Source organism: Perognathus longimembris, chromosome 24, assembly GCF_023159225.1.
Source record: "Perognathus longimembris pacificus isolate PPM17 chromosome 24, ASM2315922v1, whole genome shotgun sequence".
Lineage (NCBI taxonomy): Eukaryota > Metazoa > Chordata > Mammalia > Rodentia > Heteromyidae > Perognathus > Perognathus longimembris.
Genome location: NC_063184.1, coordinates 1426035 through 1453742, shown reverse-complemented (window position 1 = coordinate 1453742; position 27708 = coordinate 1426035). Strand labels below are relative to the sequence as shown.

The following is a 27708-nucleotide window of genomic DNA, read 5'->3' as shown; positions in this document are numbered from 1 at the left end:
TGGGTATATGTATGTGCATGTGTGTGCACGTGTGCATGTGTGGTGGGTGAACACGACGCGCGTGTCCGGGGCGCGCGGGAGGAGGAGGTGGCGGGTGAAGAGAGTGGAGGCGTCTGGGGAAGGGGGAGGCCGTGAGGGGCGGGCGCACCCGGGACACGTGGCAAACTCGGGTGGGCGAGACCCGGGTCCCCTCATGAACCGAGGAGCAGGCAGGCGGCAGGGACCGGCTCCACCCCGACGACACCGGGGCGTGCGAGGCGGTCCGGCCCGGAGTCTCGGCTAGGGCGGCTGCCCCGACCTTCCCGCTGAGGGGCGGGCGGGCGGGCGCGCGGGACGCCGAGCCCCGCCCAGGCCCGCGGGACGCGGGGACGTGGCAGGGCGCGCCCCACGCAGGCGCGGCCAGACCCCGGCGGAGGGGCCGGGGCCAGGCTGGGAGAGGGCGGGGCGAGGCCCTGGGTCACGCTCGGGAGTGGCGGGCGAGGCCGGGCGGGGGCGTGGCCGCCAGCGGGGCGTGGCCTCCGGAGGGGGCGTGTCCTACCCGTGGGGCGTGGCCGCGCCGGGGAGATTCCGCGGCTCGGGGCGGCCGCAGCGGCTGCCACATCCTGGGCGTGGGCGTCTGGGCTCGGCCGCCGCCTCGTCCCGTGCTCCGCGCTCCGCGCTCCACGCCGTCCGCACGCTCGGCTATTCCGCTCCGGTGAGACAGTGTCCCGCGAGCCGGGCGCGTCCGGGCTTCCCGGGGGAGGGAGGGTGGCGGGGCGCCGGGCCTGGCGGGGCGTCGCCGGGGAGGGGTTGTGACCGGGGGTCCCGCGCCCCTCTTCACCCGCACTCTCCGCTCTCTTGCAGCCCGTGTCGTCCTCTCCGGATCCCCGCGGAGTCGCCATGGCCCAGGTAAGGCGGCCGGGCCGAGCCGGGCCTCTGGGGTCCGCCCCGCCCGCAGGCGCCGGGACCGGGACGCCGGGAAAGTCGCGCCTTGGCGCGAGCGAGCCCGGGGGAATCCGCCCTGGTCGCCGCTCCTCCCCGGAGCGGGCCCCCCTTCCTCCTCCTCGATGGCCTCGGGGACCCACCGCCCTCCCCCCTCGTTACGCGGGGTTCCCTCAAGTCCAGACCCAGTCCCGCGCGTCGCGGTCGCGAGGGGCCGACTCCTCCTCCTCCTGGAGTTCCCTTCTTGGCTCCCTCCCCCCCCCCCCCAGTTTCCTGTAATTTGATACTGTGGGTGGGTTTGGTTTAGCTTTTTCCAGAACCGTCCATGGAGCTTTCCCTGTGGCTCAGCCCTGGAGCCCCTAGAGGAACCAACTGCTGCTCATTAGCTCCGATTGTAACTGTGTCTTCGCTGCGCTTCTGAAACACCCAACTCAGGGACCCAGGTTTAACTTGGATTTGCCACAGGGAATGTTGCAGAAGTTGATTACTTAATGTAACCCCCCCCTTTCTCCAACTATTTATCAATCCTGTAGAAAGATCACTGAGCTGGACTCTTTTCTGTCATTCTAGCCATTTAGGAGGTGTGGACATCCAGGGGCTCATGGTTGGGAGGCCAGCCTCTGGCAACCAGCGAGACCCCACACGGCTCACCCCCCTCTCCCCGGTGGGTGTGATGTCTGCCTCTGTGACCACAGCTAATTCAGAAAGCCTGACTAGGGGGGTGGTCGTCCACACTGGCCAGGGCCAGAGGCTCTTGGAAGACCAAGGCAAGCAGAAAGGGCTGGAGAGTGTGTAGTGCAAGTGCAAGGCTCTGAGTACTGATACAAAACAAAAAGAGAAAGTCTAGGAAAGAGAAAACAATAGTCCAGTTTACATCATAGCCTCTAAAAAGGTTCTACATGCTTCAAATGGATGCCATGAAGTCTTCTGGGACCGAGATAGCAGCTCTGAGAGGTTCCACTCTCCACAAACTTAGTTGGCACATTTGGTCAGTCTGACTGGCTTGTCAGTGTCCAGACAGGACTTCTTAAACAAGCGAGTCAGCCTCTCAAACAAGGCTAGCTCTCATGTGTGGCTCCCCTGTCACCAGATAGATTTCTGGAAGTGGAATAAGGTTTCTCCATCCATTTCCAAGAGGAGAGGGGAGGGCTGTGTAATTACTACATTTACACAGCCCTCTCATTCTTCTGTGTTTTCTTAAGAGTTAGTTAGAATAAGGCAGTTCTCATGTTACTTGATTTAGGTTCTCTCTCATGGAAAGAGTACTTTTTAATGTGGGATTAACTCTCCCTCCCGGAGGTATCGCTTTCTTATCTTGATAGGATACTGTGTTGGTGATCTGTGATACGGTGGTGATATTTGGGGTGATTTGGTAATCCTCTAGGAACAGTCTCCTTTATTTTTGCTCATTTGGCTGTGTCTCCAGGCTCTTAGAACTTTCCCATTAATGTCTGGAGCTTTTCAGTCCTTTCATGTTCATTATATGTATTTGAGAGAATAAATGAATATGTTACGTTTATATTACTTTTGATACTTTCAAAGGATGATAATAGTGTAGTGACCCTTTATTTATGTATGCAAAGCCTGGGAACAGAATGGCTTGTATTATAAAATTAGTGCATAACTCTCATAATGTAACAAAGGGCTTGTTTTATTTTTTTGTGCTAGTACTAGGATACGAACTCAGGGCCTGAGTGCTGTCTTTAAGCATTTTTGCTTAAGGCCAGTGGTTTACTGGCCACTTGAGACACATTTCTGCTTCTGGCTTTTTGCTAGGTATTTGGAGGTAAGAGTCTTTTGTATTTGTCCAGGCTGGCTTTCAGCCATGACCCTCAGCTCTCAGCCTCCTGAGCAACTGTGCAGGCTCAAAGATTGTTTTCTATCAAGACCAGTTGGTTTCTTTTTGAATGTTGGTACTAGGGCTTGAACTTGGCCTGGACTATGTCCCTGAGCTGCTTTTGCTCAAGGTTAGTGCTGTACTCCATGAGCTATGGTTCCACTTCGAGCTTTTTGGGTGATTAATTGATAGTAATTTTCAGACAAGCCAGGGCAGTCAGACCCCATGCCAAAAAGCAAAACAAAAGTTCACAGACCAGTTATATAGGCAGGACTTAGTTGCTATGAACTTTTGAGAATAATTGATCACTCTGTGATGGATACCTTAGTGTTTCTTCTCTCTATCCTTGAAGATTTTTTTTTTTTTTTTTTAGATGAGGTAGGCTTTTACTCAAACTGGCAATCTTTCCTCAGCCTCTTTATTGCTGAGATTTTAGGTGTGCACCGTTTATTCTTTACTATGACTTAACAAGGAGCCGTTCAAGATGAGCTCTTTTTCAATGTTCTTCCCTATTTCTACAGTATTCTTATTATGTAAATATGAAATAGTCCTCAGTCATACTTACTGCACTTAGAAATTACTTTGATCATTGCTGTATTTTGGGTAGGACATTTTGTGAGTTTCCTGCCTGGGCTGGCTTTGAACCAAGGTCCTTGGATTATAGCCTTTTGAGTAACTAGTCATACAGGCACAAGCCCCAGGCACCTGACTTGGGTTGGACTTCTAAAGTTGAATTCTGAACTATTTAAAAAAATTCTTCGCTTATGCTGATTTCTTATCTCACTTTTTTTTTTTTAGCTTGAGCCATGTTATTCCACATATACTCCAACTTATTTAAATATTAAGTTTGTGGGCTTGTTTTGTTGAGCAGCCAGGATTGCAGGCGTGAGCCACTGGTGTCTAGATCCGTGGAATGTGTCTCATGTCAACTTCTGGGTTTTGTGCCTTTCATTTTTTACTCAAACTTCTCACACAAGATTTTGAGCAGTCTGAAGTTAATTTTTTTAATTAAACTTTTTTCTTTGTTGTCAAAGTGTGGTACAGAGGGGTTACAGATTCATACGTAAGGCAGTGAGTACATTTCTTGTTCATCTTGTTTCCTCCTCTCCCCCAAGAGTTTTGCAGTTGGTTTACACCAAATGGTTTCATGAAGTTAATTCTTATAATTTTGTTTTCGAAGATGTCATGTGCTCACAGCAGCAGAAATGTTGTTAGGTGAAGACTGTGCCAACATGATTATTCATGAATATCAGAGCTATAGCCATGGTACAAATTTGAACTGTACAAGGCTTGAGTCGGGTTTGTATTGGTTTGGTTCAGAGTTGTTGCATCCTACGATAATTTATAAGGCCCTGTTTAGTACACAGGCTCAATGTAAGTAAACAGTTTGGGATGAGATTCATTACAGTGGAGCTGGCTGGATGCCATTTCACTTTTGGAGTCCTTTCTCATGGGAACTTTGCTGGTCTTGGGGACTGCGGTCAAAGTTACCTGGTTGTCCTGGGTCTATGTTGTTTTGAGTTAGTCTGGGTCAGTTCCTGATGCATTTGACTCTTGTCTTCATTCTGGATGCTGGCTGGCAGAGGAAAAGACACAAATGGACTGGCTGCTTTACAAGCCACTGAATCATTCATTGGCCTCAGTAGATCCTACTTCCTGTATCTATGGTGCTTGCAGAACTTACACAGATAACAGAGTCCCCAGTGGGTCATCTGAGGGTTCCTTCTGTTAATGACTCAAGGTCAAAACAGTAGAAGTATGTTTTTACCTCATTGATCCATTTCTGAAATATATTCTTTTATGTACTTTTTACAACATTTTAAAATTTCCAAAATACATCAGTCTTTGTTTTGGTCTGTCTTGAGGCTTGTACCCTGGGCCTAGGCACTGTCCTTGATCTGTTTCTCACTCAAAGTTAAATCTCTACCACTTGAGCCTTACCTTGACTTCCAGCTTTTTGTTGGTTAATTGGAGATCAGAGTCTCACAGATGTTTTCTGCGTGGGCTGGCTTTGAACCATGATCCTCAGATCTCAGCCTCCTGAGTAGCTAGGACTACAGATGTGAGCTCTCAGCACTCATAAGTTGGTTCATTTAAAAATTAATAGTTATTTTTTAAAGGTAACTGGAGTTTATTTGAATGTGAAAGGAAAGCCATGAAAGAAGGAATGCCTGAATGCCTGAAGCTTTTGCATTCTCATTCTGTGCCAGGTTTTGCTAGACCTGGAAAGTAAAATAATGGGTGGAACAAAGATTTATTGACGATACTTTGCCAAACCCCTTGTATGCATTATTTACTACCCATAATGCCTTTTGGAAGTATTACTACTCCTGTTTCATAGAAGAAGAAGATGAGGTTGCGGTAGCTGGTGTAGTTGTTGGGACTTGAGAGGACACATGCTGAGCCTGTCCCTTGCCCCCTTCAGAAAGGGAGGCTGGAGAGGGAGGCGAGGCAGACATGAACAGTAGGAATGATTTTATAGGTATTGGAGAGCTATCACAGAGTTGTGATTGTTGTTTATGTATTATTATACTTTGTCTTTAAATCCCGTGTCTAGGAAGAAAAGTACGTTTGTTTTGTGTGTGTGTGTGTGTGTGTGTGTGTGTGTGCACGCATGCATGTTTCTGTGCATCTGTGTGTGCTGGTCTTGGGGCTTGAACTCAGAGCCTGCATACTGCTCAAGAATAGAGCTCTACCATTTGAGCCCCAGCTCCACTTTCAGGTTTTCTGGTGGTTAACAGGAGATCAGAGTCTCATGGACCCTTTCCCTGGGCTGGCTTTGAACCACAATCCTCAGCTCTCAGCCTCCTGAGGCGCCAGGATTACTGGTGGAAGCCACCGGGCCTCGTTATTATTATTTTTGTGTTGTTGTTTGTTTGTTCATGTTGCTCATTTAATTTGGGCATACCTAATGTTTAAGGATAAAAATAACATGTTAATTTAAAGGAGGAAAAAAAAAAAGCCCTGAAAATTATGTTGCTGCAGAGTGGATAGTTTTGAAGGTGGGAGTTAAAAAGTGAATGCTGGGATTTGGCCCTGCCTTGTTGAAGTGCATATGGAGTTCTTTCTGGAAGACCTTGGAGGGAGGGTGAAAGGAGTTGAGGTACACTGAGGAGGGGGGAGGGGAAAAGGGTGGCACTAAAGTGGACACCACAGGAAACAGGGGAAGCCCTCTGAGTGACTTAGTCCCTGGCAGATGGCTTTGTGTGGGCAAGATGGGGGGGGGGGGGTGGTGAGGCAGCTTACAAACACCGGCTCAGCTCTCCTGTGACTCATGTCTGTGATTCATGGCTGACCTCTAATCCTGCAACGTGGCCTTGCTGCTGGTGACTGGGTGTATGGAATGTAACCAGAGTTTTGCAATTTCTAGAAAGTTCTTCACTACATGCCCCGCAGCTACTTCTTCTTTCTGGGGACATTCTTCTTCTTTTCATCTTCCACTGCAGTTGCTGTGGTTCCTAAGAGTTGGGCTGTATTAGAGTTTGAACTCAGAGCCTACTGTTTTTCTTGGCAGACACATTCGTACTTGAGCCTTGTTGCTGCTCCCTTTGCTCTGAGTTATTTTATGAATAGGGTCTCTCGTTGATGGCTGGTCCACCCGGAACCCGCATTCTCCTGTATGTACTTTCCTTGCAGCTCTAAGACAGGCACACACCACATTGCATAGCGTTTTATTAGTTCAGTTGGGATCTCCCAAATGTTTGCTTGGGCTAGTCTTGAACCCTGATCCTCTAGATCTTTTCCTCTGCTAAGTAGCTAAGATTACAGGTATGAGCACAGTATCTGGCCCTGAACAGATCTTTTTGCTTTGAGGTAGATGCCTCCTGCTCTATTTTCCTGTTTTTAACTCCATCTCTACTAGCAAATTTCTGTAGTCTTACAAACCAGATAGTTTTTCTCTTAAAGTGTATGTTATCGTATATTTTAAATAATGTTAACTTAATTGTACAAAGGAGGGGTTTCATTATGACATTTCCACACGTGTCCTGATCAATTCAATCACACTTTTCTCTCCTCTTCCCTTTAAACAATTTATTATTATTCCTTTTCTTTTCTTTTTTTTTTTTGGTGCTAATCCAGGGCTTGAACTCAGGTCCTGGGTGCTGTCCCTGAGCTTTTGTTTTTGCTCAAGGCTGATGCTCTACCACTTGATCCATAATTCTACTTCCACCTTTTTTGGTAGTTAATTAGCGATAAGAGCCTCACAGATTTTCTTGCCTGGGCTTGGGTTCAAGCTAATATCCTCAGATCTCAGCCTCCTCAGTAGCTAGGATGACAGGCGGGAGCCACTTTTAGCCTGGCTAAACGAATTTCAACAGGTTTCCTTGTTTGACTTTCATTTGTGCAAATGAATGATTTTGACCATATTCAGTCCTCCTGCCCCCCTCTTCATTAGCTATCCCTCCTACCCCAACCCCTGAACAGAGTACACTGCAGGAAACCTGTCTCTAACTTAATTGAAAGAAGCTCCGTGGAGGTCATGTGCTTCTCACCCAGCCCCGGAGCCCCAGCCCCGGAGCCTCAGCCCCGAGCAGCCCTTCCGCCTCTTTCCGTGTCCACTCAGGAATGAAGTCAACTTCTTTTTTGGCACAGCTTAAAATCTGTTTCTTCTCTCCCCATGATCGTTCCCCTTTTGGTTTTTCTATTTAGTCTGATTGCTGGTTTTCTATGAAAATAAAGCTCTTTACTCAAAATATCAGCTCCTTTCATTCTCCCCTGCTTTTATGCATGTTAAAAAAAGTCTTCCCGTACTTGTCTACCTTTTAAATATTGGCTAACACGTTCCAAGGCCACTTCCAGGACAGTGGGAGTGTTTTCTTTTTCACTCCAGGCTGGTGGTCTACCATTTGAACCACAGCTCCACTTCTAGCTTTTTATTGGTTAATTGGAGAGCTTACCTGCCTGGGCTGACTTCGAACTTTGATTCTTGGATTCAGCCTCTGGAGTAGCTTGGATGATAGACGTGAGCCACCAGCACCTGGCAGGAATCGAGATTTTTTTTTTCCCCTGTGATTACTAAAAGTACTGCTTATATGGAAAATAGTGTATATCAGGAAGTCTTATAAAGAATGTCTTCCAGTATGTTCTTCTGGCACATGAATGACCAAATATCGTCTCAGGAAGTTATTTATTACCTTCCCCCCACCCTCTCCCCCTTACTAGCACTGGGATTTGAACTTGGGGCCTGAAGCTCTTGCTTGGCTTTTTATTTTTGCTCATGGCTGGCGCTGTAGCACTTGAGCCACGGTTCCAGTTCTGGCCACTTGCTGACTAATTGGAGATAAGAGTCTTGAGGAATTGTTTGGTGGGTCTGGCTTTGAAACATGATTCTCAGATCTCTGCCTCCTGAGTAATAACTAGGATTCTGGGGACCAGCCACTGCTGCCTGACCTGCTCACTTCCCTGACACCCCAAGGCAGGTATGCAGCAGTAGGGCTTAGGATGAAATTCTGAATACAACCCTAGATTAGGACTGAGCACCAGGGGCAGGGGACTGAGAATTAGTGCTGGCCTCCCATGCTCCTGGGCCAGGAAAGGGGGCCCTTAGGGAGGTGCCCTCTGCAGAGGGGAGGGCAGAGGGGCCAACTCCTTTGCTCAACCCCCCCACCTGCCCCCCTCCCCATGTTGTCGCTGTGCACTAGCGGGCCTGGCACTAGTTACACCACCAGCAGTTCACGTTCCGTTTCAGAGGGGTCACAAATCCTAACCAAATGGTGAATGGCTCAGAGGCTGAGCTTGATGAATAGCGAATGGCTGTGTATGTTACTTGCTCTGCTCACCGATCACGGTTTGCGCTTCTGCTTTTAGGTTCTCAGAGGCACCGTGAGTGACTTCCCTGGATTTGATGACCGGGCTGATGCAGAAACTCTCCGGAAGGCCATGAAAGGCCTGGGTAAATTCAGCATCCTTTTTAAGTTTGCTTATTTTTTAATTGTTGCGTGCTGATACTGGGGCTTGAACTTGGAGCCTGGGTGCTGTCCCTACGCTTTATTTTTTAGACGCAAGGCCAGTGCTCCACAGCTCCATTTCTGGTTTTTTGGTCATCAGTTGGAGATAAATCTCACAGATTTTCCTGCCTGGGATGGCTTTGAACTGTGATCTCAGATCTTAGCCTCCTGAGTAGCTCGGATGACCGGTGTGAGCCACCAGTGCCTGGCCAGTTGGCCCATTTAATAACTAGTTTACTAAAGCAGACGAGGTCAGTTGACCTTGTCCCAGGAGCCCGGGCAGGCGGCTGTGGAGGACAGGCTGTGATGCTTCACTCCCTCTTCACAGGCACGGACGAGGAGAGCATCCTGACTCTGCTGACATCTCGCAGCAATGCTCAGCGCCAGGAAATTGCCGTGGCCTTCAAAACGCTGTTTGGTCGGGTGAGAGCCCCTCTCCCCCCAGCCCGCCCAGTTCCAGGATGCTCAGGAGACCAGAACTATCAAGATTGCTTAGGTCTCTTATTTTGTATTGACATGAGATCTATTCGCATTCTCCATCCCATGACCTTGAAGTCACTTCAGATGACTTATGATGCCTGAAAATACTTACATTTGTCATCTCATGGAGAAAACATACAGAGCCAAAAAAGCACCTTTGTTTATTTCATGGTGCTGGGGGTCAATTCTAGGCCTTCTGTGTATTAGACAAGTGTTCTGCCACTTAGCTGTGACTCCATTTCAAAGAAAATTCCAAATACTAGTTCTTGGAGTATTACTCCTATAACACTATTTTTCTCTTTTAAATTATGTGCACAATACTAACATGTCTTTCAGTAGCCAGAAAATCATAATAATGACTACAATCTACAACACAAGGTTTTTAGCTATTTGAAGAGAAGAAAGAAATAGTTCGTATATGATAGGCTCAATTTTGTTCTTTTGAGAGAATGCACTTAGTGACTTTTCTTTTCTGTGCAGCCATACCTCAGGGCTGGGCACTGTCCCTGAGCTTTTTCTCCCTCAAAGCTAATGCTCTACCACTTGAGCCACAGTTCTCTTTCCAGCTTCTTGGTGGTTATTTGGAGATAGAAGAGTCCTATGAACTGTCCTGTCTGGGCTGTGGGCTGGCTTTGAACCTCACCCTCCTGAGTTACAAGGATTAAAGGCACAAGCCATTGGTTACTGGCAGCACTTAGTGATTTTTGAGGATTGTTTTCTTTTAGTGTGTATGTGTCTCAGAATAGCATTTTAAAATGAAAACTGCTTTTAGCTTGCTTTTTAAAGTTGTTCACGGGCTTTAACTCTTCAAGAAGAGCACCTTGCTGCTTTAAGTGGCTCTAACAGTCAGCAGTGTTTTCTCCTGGCAGTGGGGTGTAGGGTGGGAAATTGGGCTTGACAGCTACAGAATCATTTTATACAGGCAGGACAGATGCTTAATGCTTCTTGGCCGCCTGCCTCGATGGTTTTTGGGGCCCACTATGATGTTATAAGTATGGAAATGTGTAAGTAGACTCGCCTTGAAAGGTGTCTGCTTAGCACGTTTGTGTTTTCTGGGATTTAGGACCTTCTGGATGATCTGAAATCAGAGCTGACTGGAAAGTTTGAAAAATTAATTGTGGCTCTGATGAAACCCGCCCGGCTTTATGATGCCTACGAGCTGAAGCATGCGCTGAAGGTAAGAGGTAGGGTGTGTGTGGACTGTCCATGCTATGCGTGGCACTGGTTTACTTGGGAACTTACGCTGTCTTATCTCTTCTACTTTAAACATTTTATGGCATTTTTATGTCAGTGAGGGCTGCTTGGAACACAAAACTATGGGAGGCAGTAGGGAATTACAAGTGTGCCATTTAGTTTTTTTTTTTAATTTTTTAATATATGTGTCCATTCATTCATTTGTGCTGGTACTGGAGCTTGAACTCAGGGCCTGGACCCCGTGCCTTCCCTGTTTTCACTTAAGGCTGGTGCTATGCCACTTGAGCCACACCTCTACTCCTGACTTTTTTGCTGGTTAAATGGAAATTAAGAGTCTTGTGAACTTTTCTGCCTGGCCTGGCTTTGAATTATGTTTCTAAGGTCTCGGCCTTCTGAGCAGCTGGGATTACACACAGCTGGGTGTTAAAGACATTTTAGGAGGACCGTTGTAACTTTTCACATAGAAAGTTGCCTGATGAGAAGACAAGAAGGTGGTAGTTGTCACAATTTCAGCTGGAAACAAAAACTAATTATGTGGTCTTTTCTTAGATTTGGAATATTTTATAAAAAATATGACCACACTGAACATTTGTTTAGACTTGTGGGCCAGGAAATAGTTCAGTAATTAGTAGCTCAATTCTGAGTGGGTAAATGGGGCATTAGCAGCAAAGAAATAGTGATGTAGCTCAGGGATGATTTTTGGTAGTTGGGTAGAGGAAGGAGGCATACATTTACCCAGTAAGGATTCTGTTTATACTGATTCTCTTTATTTTCTACAATTTTCTTTTGAGTAAATAAAATCCTATGTTTTTGAGAAAAGGGTGTTTTAAAATAGTGTTAAGAAAGTCAGCATAATTGAAGGTTTGTCAAAAGGGGAAGCATAGGATTTTTTTTAGTAAGGATTTTTTTTTAGTGTTTAACTTTTAGTAAACAATTAGAAATAAAGTTTAAATTGTACTAGCTTTTAAATTAAAAAAAAATGTAGCACTGAGGGTGGAATCCAGAGCCTCATGCATGCTAGGCAAGTTACTCTACCACTGAGCCATCGTGTTCCAGCCTCCAAATGCTGTCTTTAAGACAGCCAAAAATATTAGGCTCAGCCATATTGTTGGATGAAGTTTCTAATTTCACAATGTCGATAGGACTTCTTCCACTAGACAAAGGAAAACCAACTTAAGTTATTTTTCAAAAATCCAGAGAGCAAGTGCTGATGTACTGACACCCTTCTTAAAATGTCTTTTTGTCTGTGGTAGGTGTGTTTCTGTTAGTGTAACAGGGACCTGGGACACGCAGTGTACAGGGAGTTAAGGTTTGTTTGGGTTGATATTTTAAGAGCTTCCACCCATGCCTGGCCCTGTTGGCTCTGGGCCTGTAGTCAGGCAGCACAGGCGGAGGCCTGAGGTGCCGCAGACCTCTCCTGGCCGGGAAATAGAGGAGAGGAGGGCTGGGGATATAGCCTAGTGGCAAGAGTGCCTGCCTCGGATACACGAGGCCCTAGGTTCGATTCCCCAGCACCACATATGCAGAAAACGGCCAGAAGCGGCGCTGTGGCTCAAGTGGCAGAGTGCTAGCCTTGAGCGGGAAGAAGCCAGGGACAGTGCTCAGGCCCTGAGTCCAAGGCCCAGGACTGGCCAAAAAAAAAAAAAAAAAAAATAGAGGAGAGGAAGGGACTGGGCACCAGGACCTCCCCTGACCGCAGGACCCTCCTCTTCAAGGTTCCACTGTCCCCAGTAGCAGTCCTCTAGGTCCCGGGCTTTAGCACCCGGGCTCAGGTTGTGGGAGATCGTCACCTCTGGGTCACCCGAGGTGCAGAATATTCTCTGTGGTTTGTACAGAGCTTAACGTGGGACTAGGGTTTACTCTCTGAGGTGGATTGCTTAGCTGTCAATCTCCTATGGAAATGTATGTGAGATTTCTACTTGTACTAAGTTCAGCTTTATTTTTATTGTTCCGTAGTTTTCAATGAAATGTTTTATTTCCCTTTTTATTTTGCTCTTTTTTTTGGCTGACCCTGGGGCTTGAACTCAGAGCCTAGGTGCTGGCCCTGGGAGTTTTTTTGCCCAAGTCTAGCACTGTACCACTTGAGCCACAACTCCAGTTCTAACTTTTTGGAAGTTCATTGGCAATAAGAGTCTCACGGACTTTCAGCCTGGGCTGGCTCTAAACCATAACCCTCAGATTTCAGCCTCCTGGGGAGCTGGGATGACAGGCTCCTGGCACCAGGCAAAATGTTTTACTTTTCAAACTAGAATTAACTAAGCAAATTATGCATGGCCAATTTGTTTAACCTGTATGTATTCATATATATATTATATAAAATATACACACGTATGGAACAGAACAGGTATTCTCTCTTCATTAGACAAAATGACAGTCAAAGTCAAGTATAATAAAATTGGCCTTGGAGAAAATATTAGTTTGAAATTTCCTATTGGTGCAAGAGTAGAACTTGTATATAAATACATCCATGTTATGTATATTAATACTTATGTAATTATGCAATTTGGGTAACATCTAAGGAAACAACTTTCTTTTTAATCTAGTTGACATGTTTTCTTGATTAAAAATAAATCTCCAAACAGGGAGCTGGGACAGATGAAAAAGTTTTGACAGAAATTATTGCTTCAAGGACACCTGAGCAGCTCAGAGCCATCAAGCAAGTTTATGAAGAAGGTAAGTGATTCCATTTCACCTTTCTCCACCTTACCTCTTCTTCTAACATGAATGCAGTCTTTTATGGGTCCAGAAGTCAGCAATATGTCATTGTTGAATGAATGAATGAAAGATGAAAAAGCGGCAATTTGATGTTGGTACTGAGACTTGAATGCAGGACCTTGGGGCTCTCCACTTATCTTTTTCTCTTAGGACTGATGCTCTACCACTTAAGCCATGCTTCTAGTTCTGACTGGTAAACTGGAGATAATTGGAGATTTGTCTGCTCAGGCTGGCTTGGAACTTCAGTTCTCAGATTGCAGCCTCCTGAATAGCTATGTTTACAGGTGTAAGCCACCAGTGCCCAGCTTGGTATTTTTTCTATTTCAGTAAAAAAAAAAAAAACAACAAAAAGATGAACAACAAAAAAAATCCCTACGTTTTTATTTATATCTACTTCAGCTTATAAAATACTGCTGCAGATGTTTCACTTCTGCATAGGATTTACAGCTATTACGGGGACATCCAGATTGTCTTTTCCTTTAAATAAATGGAGTTTTGTGTTAGAAGTGAAGATTACCTAACAAGCATATGGAATTCTAGGAAAAGAAACCTAACCCTTTTTCCAGATCATAGTTGATTAAAAAAAAAAATGTTTCAGTAAGCGGAGTGCCTGTGGCTTATACCTGTCACCCTAGCTACTCAGGAGGCTAAGAGGCTGTGATCTGAGGATCGTGGTTCAAAGCAAGCCTGAGCAGGAAAGTCTGAGACTCTTTACAAAACACTACAATAGTCTGATATGGAGCTGTGGCTCAAAATGGTGGAGCCCTAGCCCTGAGCAATGAAGTTCAGGGACAGTGCCCTGGCCCAAACTTGTAGTCAATGTGTATTGTTTTAGTTAACAGCAGTACTGTAGTACTTGAGTGAAATACCCTGAAATTTGATTAAATTTGTTTTTTCCTCCTAGTGGGCCATTCTTTCTGTAAAAAGTTTCATTTTTCAACCTACAGTGCCTGTGAATGGATTATTAGCATATAGGAGATGAAAGTAAAGGCAGACCTGTCATTTCCTTGTCACAGTTTTTGTTACGTCTCTTTCTTCTTTTCCTTTCTTTTTGGGCTAGTGCTGGGGCTTGGGCTTAGAGCCTGAGCTTTTTGGCTGAAGACCTGTGCTTGAGCCACAGCGCTACTTCCCACTTTTTGCTGGTTAATTGGAGATGAGAGTCTCATGGACTTGCCTTTCTAAGCTGGTTTTAAAGTGCGATCCTCAGGTCTCAGCCTCCCGAGTGGCTGGGATGACAGGCGTGAGCGCTGGCACCCGGCAGGAGACTTGAGTTCATTTTTGTCCACTTAGCCACCCCAGTGTGAGAGCACCAGTGAGAAATGGAAGAGGACGGATGCTCACGGTAACGGCGAGGCAGAGTTTCTTCTGTTCCGTCTCCTCCGTCTCTGTCTCTGGGTCCCTGTTGGGGCTGGAGGAAGCTCGGCTCAGTCAGTGTGCGCCTCTTCTGTTGCAGAGTACGGCTCGAGCCTGGAGGATGATGTGGTGGGGGACACGTCTGGGTTCTACCAGAGGATGTTGGTGGTGCTCCTGCAGGTACCGCGCCCAGCTCTCCCCCTTGGATTCAAGTCTGAAGCTGGGCTGGCCCAGCCCCGACGGAGTCAAAGCCACTCAAAATGTCTTTTCTAATTTCTGTTCTTGCAGATTCTTCCTCTCCCGTAGGAATGTGTGCCGTCTGTACTTGCTTATGTTTTGGAATGTCTGACCTACTGAGTTTTTGTTGTTTTTTGTGGTGCTGAGGTTTGAGCCCAGACCCACCCTGTGCTCCTCTCGATAGGTGCTTGACCTAAACTCCTTTTGTTTGTTTTTTTTGATGCTGGTCTTGGGGCTTGAACTCAGGACCTGAGTGCTATCTTTTAGCAACTGTACTCTACCACGTGAGCCACAGCTCTACTTCTGACTTAAAAAAAAATGGAAGTATTTAATTGAAGCTAAGAGCTTCAAAGACTTTCTTTCTTTGACCTAAACTTGGGTTTTGTTTTTGTCAGTCCTGGGGCTTGAACTCAGGGCCTGGGCACTGTCCCTGAGCTGCTTTTGCTCAAGACTAGCACTCCATCACTTGAGCCACAGCGCCACTTCTGGCTTTTTTGAGTAGATTATTGGAGATGAGAGTCTTAGGGATTTTTCTGCCCAGACTGGCTTTAAACCAGATCCTCAGACCTCAGCCTCCTGAGTAGCTAGGATTACAGGTGTGAGTCACCTGCACCCCACCTTTCGTTGTCTTTAAGTCAGGAGGGGCAGGCCGGTTTGGGGCAGTGTTGTGTGAGAGTGAATATTGTAGGATTAATATGATTTTAATACAGCATGTGATTCCTAAAGAGAAAAGCTTTATGTGCAGAACTGTTTTTCATCTTGAACGAAAGCACCACAGTTCACTGATGCCATCTGGGGTCTCTCGTAGGCCAATAGAGACCCTGATGCGGCCATCGACGAGGCGCAGGTGGAGCAGGACGCACAGGTGGGTGTCACACTCGGCAAGAAGAGGTGGAAGGGAAATCACGCTTGTTGTGAGAGCGTGTGGAGGTGATCGAATGCAAATCATGACACCTTCAGAGGTAGATTTCTTTCATTCAGATCTGGCCCATAAAATTGTTTATTTTTTGGTTGGTCATGAGGTTTGAATTCTGGGCCTGGGCTCTTCAGCTCAAGGCTAGAGCTCCACCACTCTAGCCACAGTGCCACTGGTCTTGTTTTTTTATTTTTTAAAATCTGAACATTGAGATGAAATAAAGTGACGCAGCGAACTCCACCTAGATACGTTCTTTTTCTTTTTTTGTGGTCATGGAACACTTACAAAATAGAGAATTTTTACCAAAAAAACCCACATTGTTTTATTGGTTTCACGGCTAATGGAAGAGTAGGTTTCTTGGCAGGAGAGAATAAGAAAGAATAGAGGGTTTCATGGTAAGTGGTATCTTATTACATAAGAGATGACAAGATGTTTTGGCCTTAGGAAATGTCTTCATTTGTTTTGATAAAACTCTAAATGGTATAGTGCTTTTGTGAGCTGTGTTTTAGTGATTCCCTAATGAAAATTTACACTTAAGAGATTTGAATATCCCAGTGTAATCTAAGTATGGTTTATGAAGAGGTCAGGTAGAGCCAGGCAGTACCTCGAGCCGTAATTCTAGGAGGGAGGCAGAGCCTCTGGCCTGGCCGGGGATAAAAGTGCATAGAGATTCGTGAGCCAGCTGCCAGTGGCTCATAGGGTAGCATCCTAGTACCAGCAGACACACAGACAGACACACAGACACCACCACCAGTGGGATCTGGGCTTTTCTCTGTCCACTCCCCAGGAGCAGCAGAGAACGAGCCCCCCGGCTGTATATTGATTGTTGGTTACATTTGTATCACTGGTCCTGTTCTGTTGAGTAGGGGGTTGGGGGGGGAAGGCGCACCTTGCCGAGCCCCTGTTCGTGGTGTGAGGTGGGGAGCACCCAGGAGGACTGGAGATCCTCACCCGAAGCTCCTCTGGGATCCTGGCCTCAGCTTTTTGATATTTCCTGTGGCCACTTGAGAGGATTTCGGGGAACCTCTCAGCCCCCTCAGCCCCTCCCTTGGGAGCTGAATGAGTTTGTTGCAACCCACTTTACTGTGTAACATTTGGAAGTGCTCAGACTTATTTTGTATTTTGCTTTTTTAATCTCCTTCCCTTCCAAGTCCTCCTCTGGAGGGAGGGCTGACCATTAGGAGAGAAGAGGGAGGGTCTGGGGGAGCATTGGCTGCCCAACATCCCAGAGTGTTCCCGACCGCACCCATGAGGCATTCTCCATTTGCGACCTTACAGGCGGACTGCTGCCAGGCCCTGGGGAGCCCGAGGAAGGGAGGGCACTCGCCCCTTGGCCAGGGGAGCCAGGCGTCGGGGAGCCAGGCGCAGGCCTCCTACCCAGGCCTCCAGACTGAGCCCTCTCCATGGGAGGGGCCGCTAGCAGACTGCTCTGGGAAGGGAAGCTTCAAGGATAGAGAATCTCCCCTCCCTCCTCCCTCCCCTCTCCCCTCCCTCCTCCCTCCCCTCTTCCCTCCCTCCTCCCTCCCCTCTTCCCTCCCTATCTCTATTCTTTCCCCCTCCCTCCCTCCCTCCCTCCTCCCTCCCTTCCTTCCTTCCTTCTTCCCATCCCTTCCCCACCCCCCTCTCTCTGTCTTTCCCCCCCTTTCCCCCTCCCCCCTCCACTGCAGGTCTGACCCAGGCCTTATGTGTGGTAGGGAAGCAGGTTACCACTAAGCTGTACCCCCCCCCCCCCTTTTTGGTTAAATCTCCATTCTCAGGAGAAATAGGGAATTGACTTTTTGTCATGTGCTGTTATGTAGCCACAGATGAAGCAGAATGGAGAACACAGGTAGAGTGTAAGGGTGTGACGCAGTGAGGTAATCAGAACACCCCAACCCCTGCCGTGGCTTCCCCAACCCCAGCTTAGCTGCAAGGGGTGAGGGGTTAACAGGGACCCCCGCCCCACTGCTGTGCGGTTTGCCGTCACTGGCTCATCTGCCCAGTGCTAGAGCTGGGGCTCCAGGTCCTGCGGCTGCTCGAGCGGAGGTGCCAGGAGAGGAGAGGCCGAGTGGGATTCAGGGGGATTCACTAGGCAGGAGCTAAACCACAACAGAACCCCTGGGCGGTGAACAGGTGGGAATGAGGTGGGAGACTGATTGGTTGACGGGGTTCAACGTTTCTGCAGGCTTTGTTCCAGGCCGGGGAGCTCAAGTGGGGGACGGACGAAGAGAAGTTTATCACCATCTTCGGAACTCGGAGCGTGTCTCACCTGAGAAGGGGTGAGTGTGTAAATTCACACACACAGCAGCCAGAGTGACAAACACTTGTTTCCTAGCAGGCACTTTGAGTGAAGCCATTTCCTTCTTTGTAAGTTGGTGTGACACTAATTACCTGCAGACAGGGGATGTGTTAGGACATTTCCATACACGCAGCTTTCTTCCTGTTCACCCCCACTTCCGCTTCTCTTTTTCCTTCCTTATTCATCCCACTGTTTTCCTGATCTTGTTTTATTGTTTATCTCATTTCACTTCATTTATTTATTTGTGAGTCGTGGAGCTTGAACTCAGGGCCTTGGTGCTGTCCTTTTGAGCTTCTCCACACAAGCCTGGTGCTCTGCTGCTTTGAGCCACAGCTCCACCTCGTTTTCTCGTGGTTCATCGGCGTCCCACGGACTTTCCTGCCACAGTTGGCTTTGAACCTCCTGAGTAGCTAGGATTATGGGTGGGAGCCACTGGCACCTGGCCTCATTGTCATTTCAATTTTGTTTGTTCTCCCAAGCTTCCACACATAAGAGAAAACATGCAATACGTGTCATACGGGGACCTAATGAATTAGGTTTGTTTTGTTCCCCACTTAGTGAGCTGGAGAAATCTTGTAACTTATTTCACTGCTCCTGTAAGTTTTACAAAATTAGAGACCTTTTGTCCACCTTTGCCATCTGAGGTTGGTAAGGGAGGTCCCGCCTTGCTTGCTTGCTCGCCCGCTCAGGGTCCCAATCTTGGATCTTGGGAGGGGCTTGCCACACACCACTCCCTCTGGCCCGGAAGCTCAGCCCTGCCTCGCCCAGCCTGCAGCTCTTGTGCTGCTGGTTGAGAATGAGTCCACACAGCAGACCCTGTGTGGCTTTCCTGCCTGGCCCTGGTTTCTGTGGTGGGATTCTGAGGTTGAGTTGCTAAGACTTCGGTTCTCTCTGGTTCTCTGATCTTTGATGCTCGTCACAAGATGGCTGATACAGCTCCAGTCATAACCGTTTTTCAAGGATTAAGTATTCCTACTTTAAATTTTTTATTGTTATTATAAAGGTGATGTACAGAGGGGTAACATTTACATAAGTCAGGCAAAGAGTACATTTCCTTCTGGATAATGTCTCTCTCTCTCTCTCTCTCTCTCTCTCTCTCTCTCTCCTCCTCCTCCTCCTCCTCCTCCTCTCTCTCTCTTTCCCTCCCAGAAGCTGTCTAGTTCATTTTCCACATAGTGTCTAGAGAGTACCACTGCTGCATTGGCTCACCCTTTGTCCCTCCATTTCTGTGCTCCCTCCTCACCCTCCAAAAAAATAGATAAATGAACAAACAAGACAAAAGGAAAAGAAAACAACAACAAAGAAAAAAGACTTCTTGTTTCCATTTTCAGGAGTTCATTTTGTTACACACTGTTTTATGTGAGTTGAGGCTCAGTGACACATATGCACATTACACCATTGCGATCCTCTCCTAAGAGCGCCTTCCTTCGGTCTCACTGTGTATGGATGCCTACAGAGACTTGTACACTTTATCATGTCCTGGTGGATTTTTAGATCTAGCATCTGTATATGAGAGAAAACCTGCACTGTTTGTGTCTCTGAGCTCAGAACATGTGGATGCCCAGGAGTGGTATGGATGGGTTATAGGAAGACCCATGTTTATTATTTGGGCGGGGGGGGGGCCCACCAGATCGTTGTCCAGAGTGGTTGTACCAGTTTGCATTCCCATTCCTCCTTCTAAACGTCACACTGCTTAAGGAAGGAGGAAGGACTCTTAGAGCCGCCGTCAGCAGCTCTTCCTTTGGGTCTCACTAGCCATCACTAACTAGTCAGGGGAATTCTTTACCTTTAGCTCAATGCGGGTCCGAGCACAAGGCTTGGTCTGCGGGGAGGAGCGGAGCTTTGTGTACGCGTGGCTGCTCGTGGGCACAGGAAGGATCTTCTCTCTGGAAGGAGTGATCGTGGATAATGTTACCAGTCACTTCCTTTGTTTGTTTGTTTGTTTGTTTTCAGTGTTTGACAAATACATGACTATATCAGGATTTCAAATTGAGGAAACCATTGACCGAGAGACTTCAGGCAATTTGGAGCAACTACTCCTGGCCGTCGGTAGGCAATTTTCTCATACACATGATTCCTACATAATAATACTTATCATGGCAACAAGAATTGAAATGTTTTTTACAGTTGAGCCTAAATCTGAAAATAACCAAATAGTTCTTTATGGAAAGAGAACAGCATGACATGATTTTACTAGATGAAGAAAACTTCTAAATTTCAGGTTTAGATGTCTGTTTACATGTTGGAAACCCATGATTATTTGGTTAGTTTAATTAAGACAGACTTTTAAAAAATGCCCAAAGTTACATTAAAAGTAAATAAAATATTGCCAAGTGCTAGTGGCTCACACCTGTAATCTTAGCTACTCAGGAGGTTGAGATCTGAGAATTGAGGTTCAAAGCCAGCCCAGGCAGGAAAACTCCTTGAGACTCTTTATATCCAATCAACCACCTAAAAATGGGAACTGTAGCTGTGGTTTAGAGTGGGAGAGCACTTTGAGCGAAGAAAGTTCAGAGAGCTCCTGTGGCTCAGGTGGTAGATTGCCAGCCTGGAGCAAAAGAGTCAAAGTATGAGCCCTGCAAGCTCCACTACTGGCATAATACAAAACAAAAACTTTACAACTTACGGCTTGTTAGGCTTTTTTGTTTGTTTTTGTGCCAGTCCTGGGGCTTGAACTTAGGGCCTGGGTGCTGTCCCTGATGTTTTTACTCAAGGCTAGCTAGCCCTTTGCCACTTGAGCCACACTTGTGGCTTTTTGGTGGTTAATTGGAGATAAAGACTCTTAACAGACTTTCTTGTCCAGGCTAGCTTTGAATTGCAATCCTCAGGTCTCAGCCTCCCGAGTAGCTAGGATTACAGGCGTGAGCCACAGGTACCGTGGCAGCATTTGTGTTTTCATGACTTGGTCCTTTTCATGGGCAGCACCATTTAACCTTGGTTTGTTTCTGTAGTGAAATCCATTCGAAGCATTCCTGCATACCTGGCGGAGACACTGTACTACGCCATGAAGGTAAGAGCTTAATTACCCTGCGTCTTTCTGTCTGCTTTCATTTTTCTAGTTGTTATCTTTCTCCATCTCTGATTATGTTTTAGGTAATAGATCTTGATAACTCTCACATTTATTTATTTTCTTATTTATTTTTGCTGCTGGGTCTTGAACTCTGGGCCTCCTGCTTCTCACTTGGCTTTTGCTGTTCAAGTCTGGTGCTCTCCCTCTTGGTCCTCACCTTCACTTCTAGCTTTTTTGCTGGTTAATTGGAATTTTATGGACTTTTCTGCCCCAACTGGCTTTGAACTGTAACCTTCAGATCTCAGTCTCCTAAATACCTAGGATTACAGGTGTGAGCCACTGGCACCTGACGATTTCCCTTTTCTTTTTCTTTTCTTTGTTTTTCCTCTGCTGGTCCTGGAGCTTGAACTTTGGGCCTGTGCACTTGTCATTGAGCTTCCTTTCGCTCAAGGCAAGTACTCTACCACTTGAGCCACAGCGCCACTTCTGGCTTTTTTGGGTAGTTTATTGGAGATAAGAGTCTCAGGGGCTTTTCTGCCTGGGGTTGCTTCAAACCATGAACCACCATTCTCAGATCTCAGCCACCTGAGTAGCTAGGATAACAGGTGTGAGCCACCAGTGTCTGCGAATTTTTCTATTCTCAAAAAAAAAAAAGTCTCCCACATGTACTAAATAGTTGTGACTTAGCTCAGGAGCAGTGGGCGCTGTGTTTTCCTCTGTCCAGGGTGCCGGGACGGACGACCACACCCTCATCAGAGTGGTGGTGTCCCGGAGCGAGATCGACCTCTTCAACATCAGGAAGGAGTTCAGGAAGAACTTCGCCACCTCGCTGTACTCCATGATTAAGGTGCTTATCGCTCCTTTTTTGAAGTTCTCTTTTGAAATCCACACAGACTGATAGAGAAATGTGCAAGGCACGTGTGTGTGTGTGTGTGTGCGCGCGTGCGCGCGCGTGCACTGGTGTGGTTAGGGCTGGGCTTTCTGTCCCCGCGTGTCCCTTTACCGGGATAAAGTGACGGCCTGGGGCCTGGTGTGGCCGACCTACATTATTTAGTGGTGGTGACAGATGACGGGACACAAGTCCTCCCTGCGAGCATAATGTGCTCTTTCTGCCTTCTCTCAATTCCCGCAATCTCCATTAGTTCCCCTTTTATTTATTGGGTTTTGTGTATCAGGTTTTCCTTTCTTCAACCCTGTTATCACCTTTGTGGTTTCATAGTTCAGGAAAGAACCGGCCAGGTCCTGTCTGGAGTTGGCGAGGAGCCAAGGCATTTAGTTTTAAGAGTAGACTGATTGAATTTGGCAATACACACACACACACACACACACGCACGCACGCACGCGGCATGAACACGGGGCCTGGGGGCTGTCCCCGAGGTGAGTTAGCTTCCCCCCTGAGCCCCAGCTCCGCTTCTGGCTTTTTCTGGTGGTTAGTTGAAGATGGGAGTCTCACAGACTTTCCTGCTCTGGCTGGCTTTGAACTGTGATCGTCAGATCCGAGCTTCCTGAGTTGCTAGGGTTACAGGTAGGTGCCCCTGTGCCCGGCTAGCCAGAACCCCTCTGAGCACTGTTTTGGATAAAGGCTCAAGTGAGTCTGTGATGCAGCTCAGCGGAGCGAAGGCGTCGCCCTGTGCACGTGTGGCACAGGCCTGGCCTGCCCGTGCCCGCCGGGCCAGAGCTGCGGTGTGCTGAGGTCTGGTGCGTGGCCAGCCTGTGCCCCCTGGGCCGGAGCGCTGCAGTGTGCTGAGGTCTGGTGCGTGGCCAGCCTGTGCCCCCTGGGCCGGAGCGCTGCAGTGTGCTGAGGTCTGGTGCGTGGCCCGGCCGAGCCCTCGGGCGGCCGTGGCTCCACTCAGGTCTGTGCGGTGTGCTGTCGAGCATGAAAGCGGGCATGAGTTGATTTCTCCTGTTCACTCGCGAGACGGAAGAGCAGGCCTCATTGTCTGGGGAGAATTCTTCCTTTGTGGGTGGACGTGAGGAGGTTCGTGTTGTCCATGCTGGCTGCGAAGCCCCCTGGAGGTGGCACAGGCGTGGCGTGCATGCGTTTGGGAGGAAGTCCAGGGCCACGGCGGTGTGTGGCTGGAGACGTCTCAGTGGGGTTAACGGAGCACATTGGGGTTTCAGGGTGACACTTCGGGGGACTACAAGAAAGCCCTGCTGCTCCTGTGCGGAGGAGAAGATGACTGAAGGCCCGCGGGAGCCCCACTGCCTCTGCCTCCAGCTGCCCTCCTCCCGCCCAGTGCTGCTGTGCCCTGCCTTAGTCACGGTCACCTGCTAGCTGATGACCGGACCCGGCTCCTGTCCTGTCCTAGCACACGGAGAGGGGCTTCCTTCACCACCCTTCCGTGCCTTTCCGTCCTTTCTCTCGTCCTGAGCTCTACTCTCACTTGCTAGGCCTCGTGTTTGATTTGTTACTTGCCACAAGAGGTCAGATTGCTTTTGCTTTTTAATTCTTTTAATATGAAAAACTTGATTTATAGTCCATTGATAACTGTGTTACCTTCATCAGAACCTTAGCCTGAAATAGTGAAGTCCTTAGAAGTGGCATTAATTCACTTTTTGCTACATGAAGCCCGCAATGGTAGTTTTGCTCAAAAGATTAATGATAAATAATAAACACTTTGCCCCCCCAAATGTGTGTGTCTAGAAAGTTTATTTAACAGTGATACCTTCGTTCATTCATTCATTCATTCATTCATTTGTCTGGTACTAGGGCTTGAACTCAAGGCCGGAGCCCTGGCCCTTTCCTCTGTTTTTGCTCAAAGCGGAAGTTCTACCATTTGAGCCACGTTTCCCTCTCCATCTTTCTGTTCTTTAATTGGAAAACAAGAGTCTCAAGATTGGTCTGATTGCACTGGCTTCAAGCCAGGATCCTTACATCTCTGCCTTCTGCGTGGCTGGGATTGCAGCGTGAGCGCCGGCACCTGGCAATGACTTTGCTTTTGAAGCTGCTGGCAGCGGAGTCAACCGAGAGGTGAATTGGTGGTGGTGTTTTGGGGCTGTGGAAATGCAGTCACACTTGTGTTTTCCCTGTGAGGGGTGAGGGGCGAAGGCCGAAGAAGCTTTTAGGCCTTGTGCCGCACCTACCCAGAGCACTGTGAAAGTAGCCGGGGCTCGCCTGTGTAAAGTTTAGCCTGAACATTTGGAGCTCATCTTTTTCATCCTTGTTAGAAACTTGTTCTTTTCCGGTTTACCATCTATCACATTCTTTGACAGAAAAATGCCATTTTTTTTAAATAATGTAGTTACTTTCTTTTGTGTGTGTGTGTGTGTGCCAGTCTGGGGGTTTGAACTTAGGGCCTGAGTGATGTCCCTGAGCTTTTGGGTTCAAAGCTAGTGCTCTGCCACGTGAGCCATAGCTCCACTTCAACTCGTTAGGTAGTTAATTGGAGATAGAGTCTCCCAAGCCTTCTCAGCGATCTCAGCCCCCCGAGGAGCTAGGATTACAGGCAGGAGCCACCAGGGCTGGCTGGTTTCTTTACTGTCTTCTAACATTTCCTCTTTGTTTTTCTGCTATCAGACATCATCTTGAGATAATATAATTTCTCCTTAGTACTTATATGCATTATTGAAGTGATTGCTATTATTAGTTAAGACATTTTTAAGTTAAAGTGGATGTGCTCCCTTGGCTGACATTTAAATAATAGTGTAAGTTTTACAGGTTTCAATGCTCTGAATAACTGGGAAAATATAAAAATTACATATATGTATATAGTATATTTCCTCCCTTCTAAAAGCAGTTGCATAGGCTAGTATTTCTCTTAGGAAACTGCTATGCTGAAGGGAATCTATTGTTTGTGTGTGTGTGTCTCCTGGGGTTTGAACTTGAGGTTTGGGCAATGTCTCAGAGCTTGTTTTGCATGGGCTAGCACTGTGCCATTGGAGCCACAGCTCCACTTCAGATGTTCTTTTTTTTTTTTTTTTTTTTGGCCAGTCCTGGGCCTTGGACTCAGGGCCTGAGCACTGTCCCTGGCTTCTTCCCGCTCAAGGCTAGCACTCTGCCACTTGAGCTACAGCGCCGCTTCTGGCCGTTTTTTCTGTATATGTGGTGCTGGGGAATCGAACCTAGGACCTCGTGTATCCGAGGCAGGCACTCTTGCCACTAGGCTATATCCCCAGCCCCACTTCAGGTGTTCTTGGTAGTTAATTGGAGGTAAGAGTCATGAACTTCAAACCATGGCCAATAGATGTCAGCTGCCTGAGTAGCTAGGATTACAAGCGTGACCCACCAGTGCTCACTGTTTAATAAATAGCTCACTGCCTTGAGATAAATTGGATTATTTATTGCCATCATTCAAAAGAATTGGACACCTACCTATTAATCTTTCCAGCTTGTAACCCTCTGTCTAACTCTTGTGAATTTACTGTTAAATTAGTAAGCTTTTTCAGAACTAGATAAGCTGATTTTAAATTTTATGTGCAAAAACCAGTGTTAGTAAACCGAAATGACAGCAATGGGAAAGGAGTGTTAAATTGACAACAGAAGGAGTAGTTAAAAGAATGCAGAAGTCCATGGAAAGTATGATTCTTTACATACATCAACAATAAAATGAGTAGTTAAAACAATGCAAAAGTGTTCTGGAACAGCTAGAGATGGAAAAGAATTTGCACTTGATTATATGATAAAGATGTCTTAATTGGCCATGCGAAAATGGAGTTTCTTTTTTTAAAGTAAATGCTTGAATGCCTTACAAATGTGCAACCATTAGGAAAACAGTGAGGTGGGATCCCCTCCTGTTCTCTTTCCTCCCCCCCTCACCTTCCCCTCTTCCTTCCTCTCCTCCCTTCTAGGCTCCTTTTTCTCCTGTCTAACCTTTCCTTCCTCTTTCTTCTTCCCTCAGAACTTTTCGGCTGGAGCTGGTCTTGAACCCCAGTCCTTCAGCTTTCAGTCTCCCAAGTAGCATTACAGGTTTGAGCCACTAGTATCTGGCAAAACGGTTTTTTTCTTTTAATACTTAAAAACATTGCACTATTAAGGAAAGGAGGGGAAGAGGAAGGAGGGAGAAAATGTGCAGTAAAGGCCAAACACAGACACCTCCTACCAGAGCATGTAAAAACCAATGAAAACCGGTAGCTCACTCCTGTAATCCCAGCTACTCAGGTGGCTGAGATCTGAGGATCATGGCTCAAAGCCAGTCCCATCAGGAGAGTCTGCGAGACTCTATCTCCAGTTAAGCACCAAGGAAGCCAATAGTGGATCTGTGGATTGGTAGAGCCTCCAGCAACAAAGCTTAGGGAATGGTACCAAAAAAATAAATAAATAAAAGGAAAACCAGGCAACATATTTGCAGGTCATATAACAGAGCTCATATATACATATTATCCAGAAAGTAACAAGGAAAGATGAAAGCAGTATATAGTGATAAAAAAGGAAAGAAAAAAAGCAGTTCTCAGAACAAGAAACTAAAAAGTCCCTTAACATACCAAAAGCTGTGTAAGCCCGTTTCCAAGAACGAGGTGCGTGCCCAAATCCCACAGTCCCTTCCTTCAGTGACCTACAGTGACCTACTGTCCCAAAGTCTCAGACGTGGCCTTACATGGGGCAGGGCCTGTAATGAGCTAGGAGCCCACAGGTGGCTCAGGAAAATAGAAAGTCGTCCAGTTCTGAGCTGGGGGAAATGGTTTGGCAATATTTACCAAAGCCATAAATGCCCTTACCATCTGACCTAACATAGCCCTATGGGCATCTAGTCTACTCCTAAGTAACACATTTATTATGTAAATACACACACAAGATTATTATTGTGGCAGTTTTAGCAAAAGATTGCCAATAACCTAAGTGCCCATGAGTACAAGCGTGGTTAAACTATAGTACATGTACATAATGGAATATTATACAGCACCAATAAAGCTACTAAGGGTCTTCTAGACAGATCTGCCTATATTAAAGAAAGTATATCATATATATATATGTATATATATATATATCTGGTGTGGAAAGTTGGAGGTAAAGGGGAATAGAATATACACTCAAGTTAGCGGTTCCTAGCGGTTCCTAGGTATGCCATTTCTAAAGTATTCTGTGTTTAGGACATTATTGTGAATGGTTACCTGTAGGTAAAGAGATGATTGGCCTCCATTTGCCCAACATGGAATGTGTTCATCTGTAATTGTCCCCGGTAATTATGAGTCACACCTGACATTGTAAGTGTTCTGGTCCTAGAGATGAATTAAATCAACTACCAACCTTTAGGGTGAGTCTGGAGGAAGTGGGAGCTGTAATGTGGTGGTGTGTCTTAGTGTACATAATTACGACATTGGTGTTTGAAGTGTGATTTGCCGTAATAGGCAAAGTTAAAAGAAAGTCACCAGGAAAACATTTGCAACTCATAATTTTCCTAGTGGACAGAGGCTTGTGTGTGTGTGTGCATGCCCGTCTATGTATACATATATGTGTTTGTGTGTATTTGTGTGTTGTATGTAGTATGTGTATGTACATGTGGATGTATGTTCATGTGCATTATGTGTATGCAAATGAATGCACATGTGTTTGTGTTGTATGCATTGTGATACATGTGTGCATTGTGTGTGCAGGTGCATTGTACATGTATGCATATGTGTGTGCATGTATGTTCGTGTGTGCTTGTATATTGTGTGTGCATGTGTATATGTGTATGTACACATGTATGAGTGTGTACATTTGTATTGTGTGACGTGTGTTTGGTGGTGGCCTATTGCTGGCTTGTCTCTGGACAAGTCTGTGCAATCTCCTTTGTGCCCAGCAGGTGGCACTGTGGGCATAGATTTCCCAGTGGTCAGAGGATTCCTGGGAAAATGTTTCTGCCCTCTGCCCTCTGCCTTCTGCCCTCTGCCCCCCAGCCA

General features: G+C 46.8%; 1 protein-coding gene across 2 annotated transcripts; it reads left to right on the top strand.

Annotated features, from left to right (window-relative positions):
• The first annotated feature begins 606 nt into the window (after positions 1-606).
• On the top strand, positions 607-27708 carry Anxa5 (annexin A5). 2 transcript variants are annotated; one of them, XM_048333446.1, is made up of 14 exons: positions 607-694; positions 844-888; positions 8567-8651; positions 9035-9129; positions 10250-10363; positions 12963-13053; positions 14549-14628; positions 15494-15550; positions 17766-17859; positions 19833-19928; positions 20831-20889; positions 21614-21736; positions 23011-23088; positions 27667-27708. In XM_048333446.1, exons 2-13 carry the CDS (start codon positions 880-882, stop codon positions 23071-23073), a joined length of 966 nt encoding a protein of 321 aa, XP_048189403.1. In that variant the 5' UTR covers positions 607-694; positions 844-879; the 3' UTR covers positions 23074-23088; positions 27667-27708. The 2 variants fall into 2 exon arrangements, with proteins under 2 accessions (XP_048189403.1, XP_048189402.1); XM_048333445.1 differs by lacking the exon at positions 27667-27708 and having other exon boundaries at positions 23011-23520.

What these genes read in the sequence shown, in the direction of transcription:
- Anxa5 (XM_048333446.1), top strand. An exon ending in CAAGCAAGTTTATGAAGAAG is followed by an intron (nt 13,054 to 14,548) that starts GTAAGTGATTCC and finishes CTTCTGTTGCAG; the next exon opens with AGTACGGCTCGAGCCTGGAG. An exon ending in GCAACTACTCCTGGCCGTCG is followed by an intron (nt 19,929 to 20,830) that starts GTAGGCAATTTT and finishes TTGTTTCTGTAG; the next exon opens with TGAAATCCATTCGAAGCATT.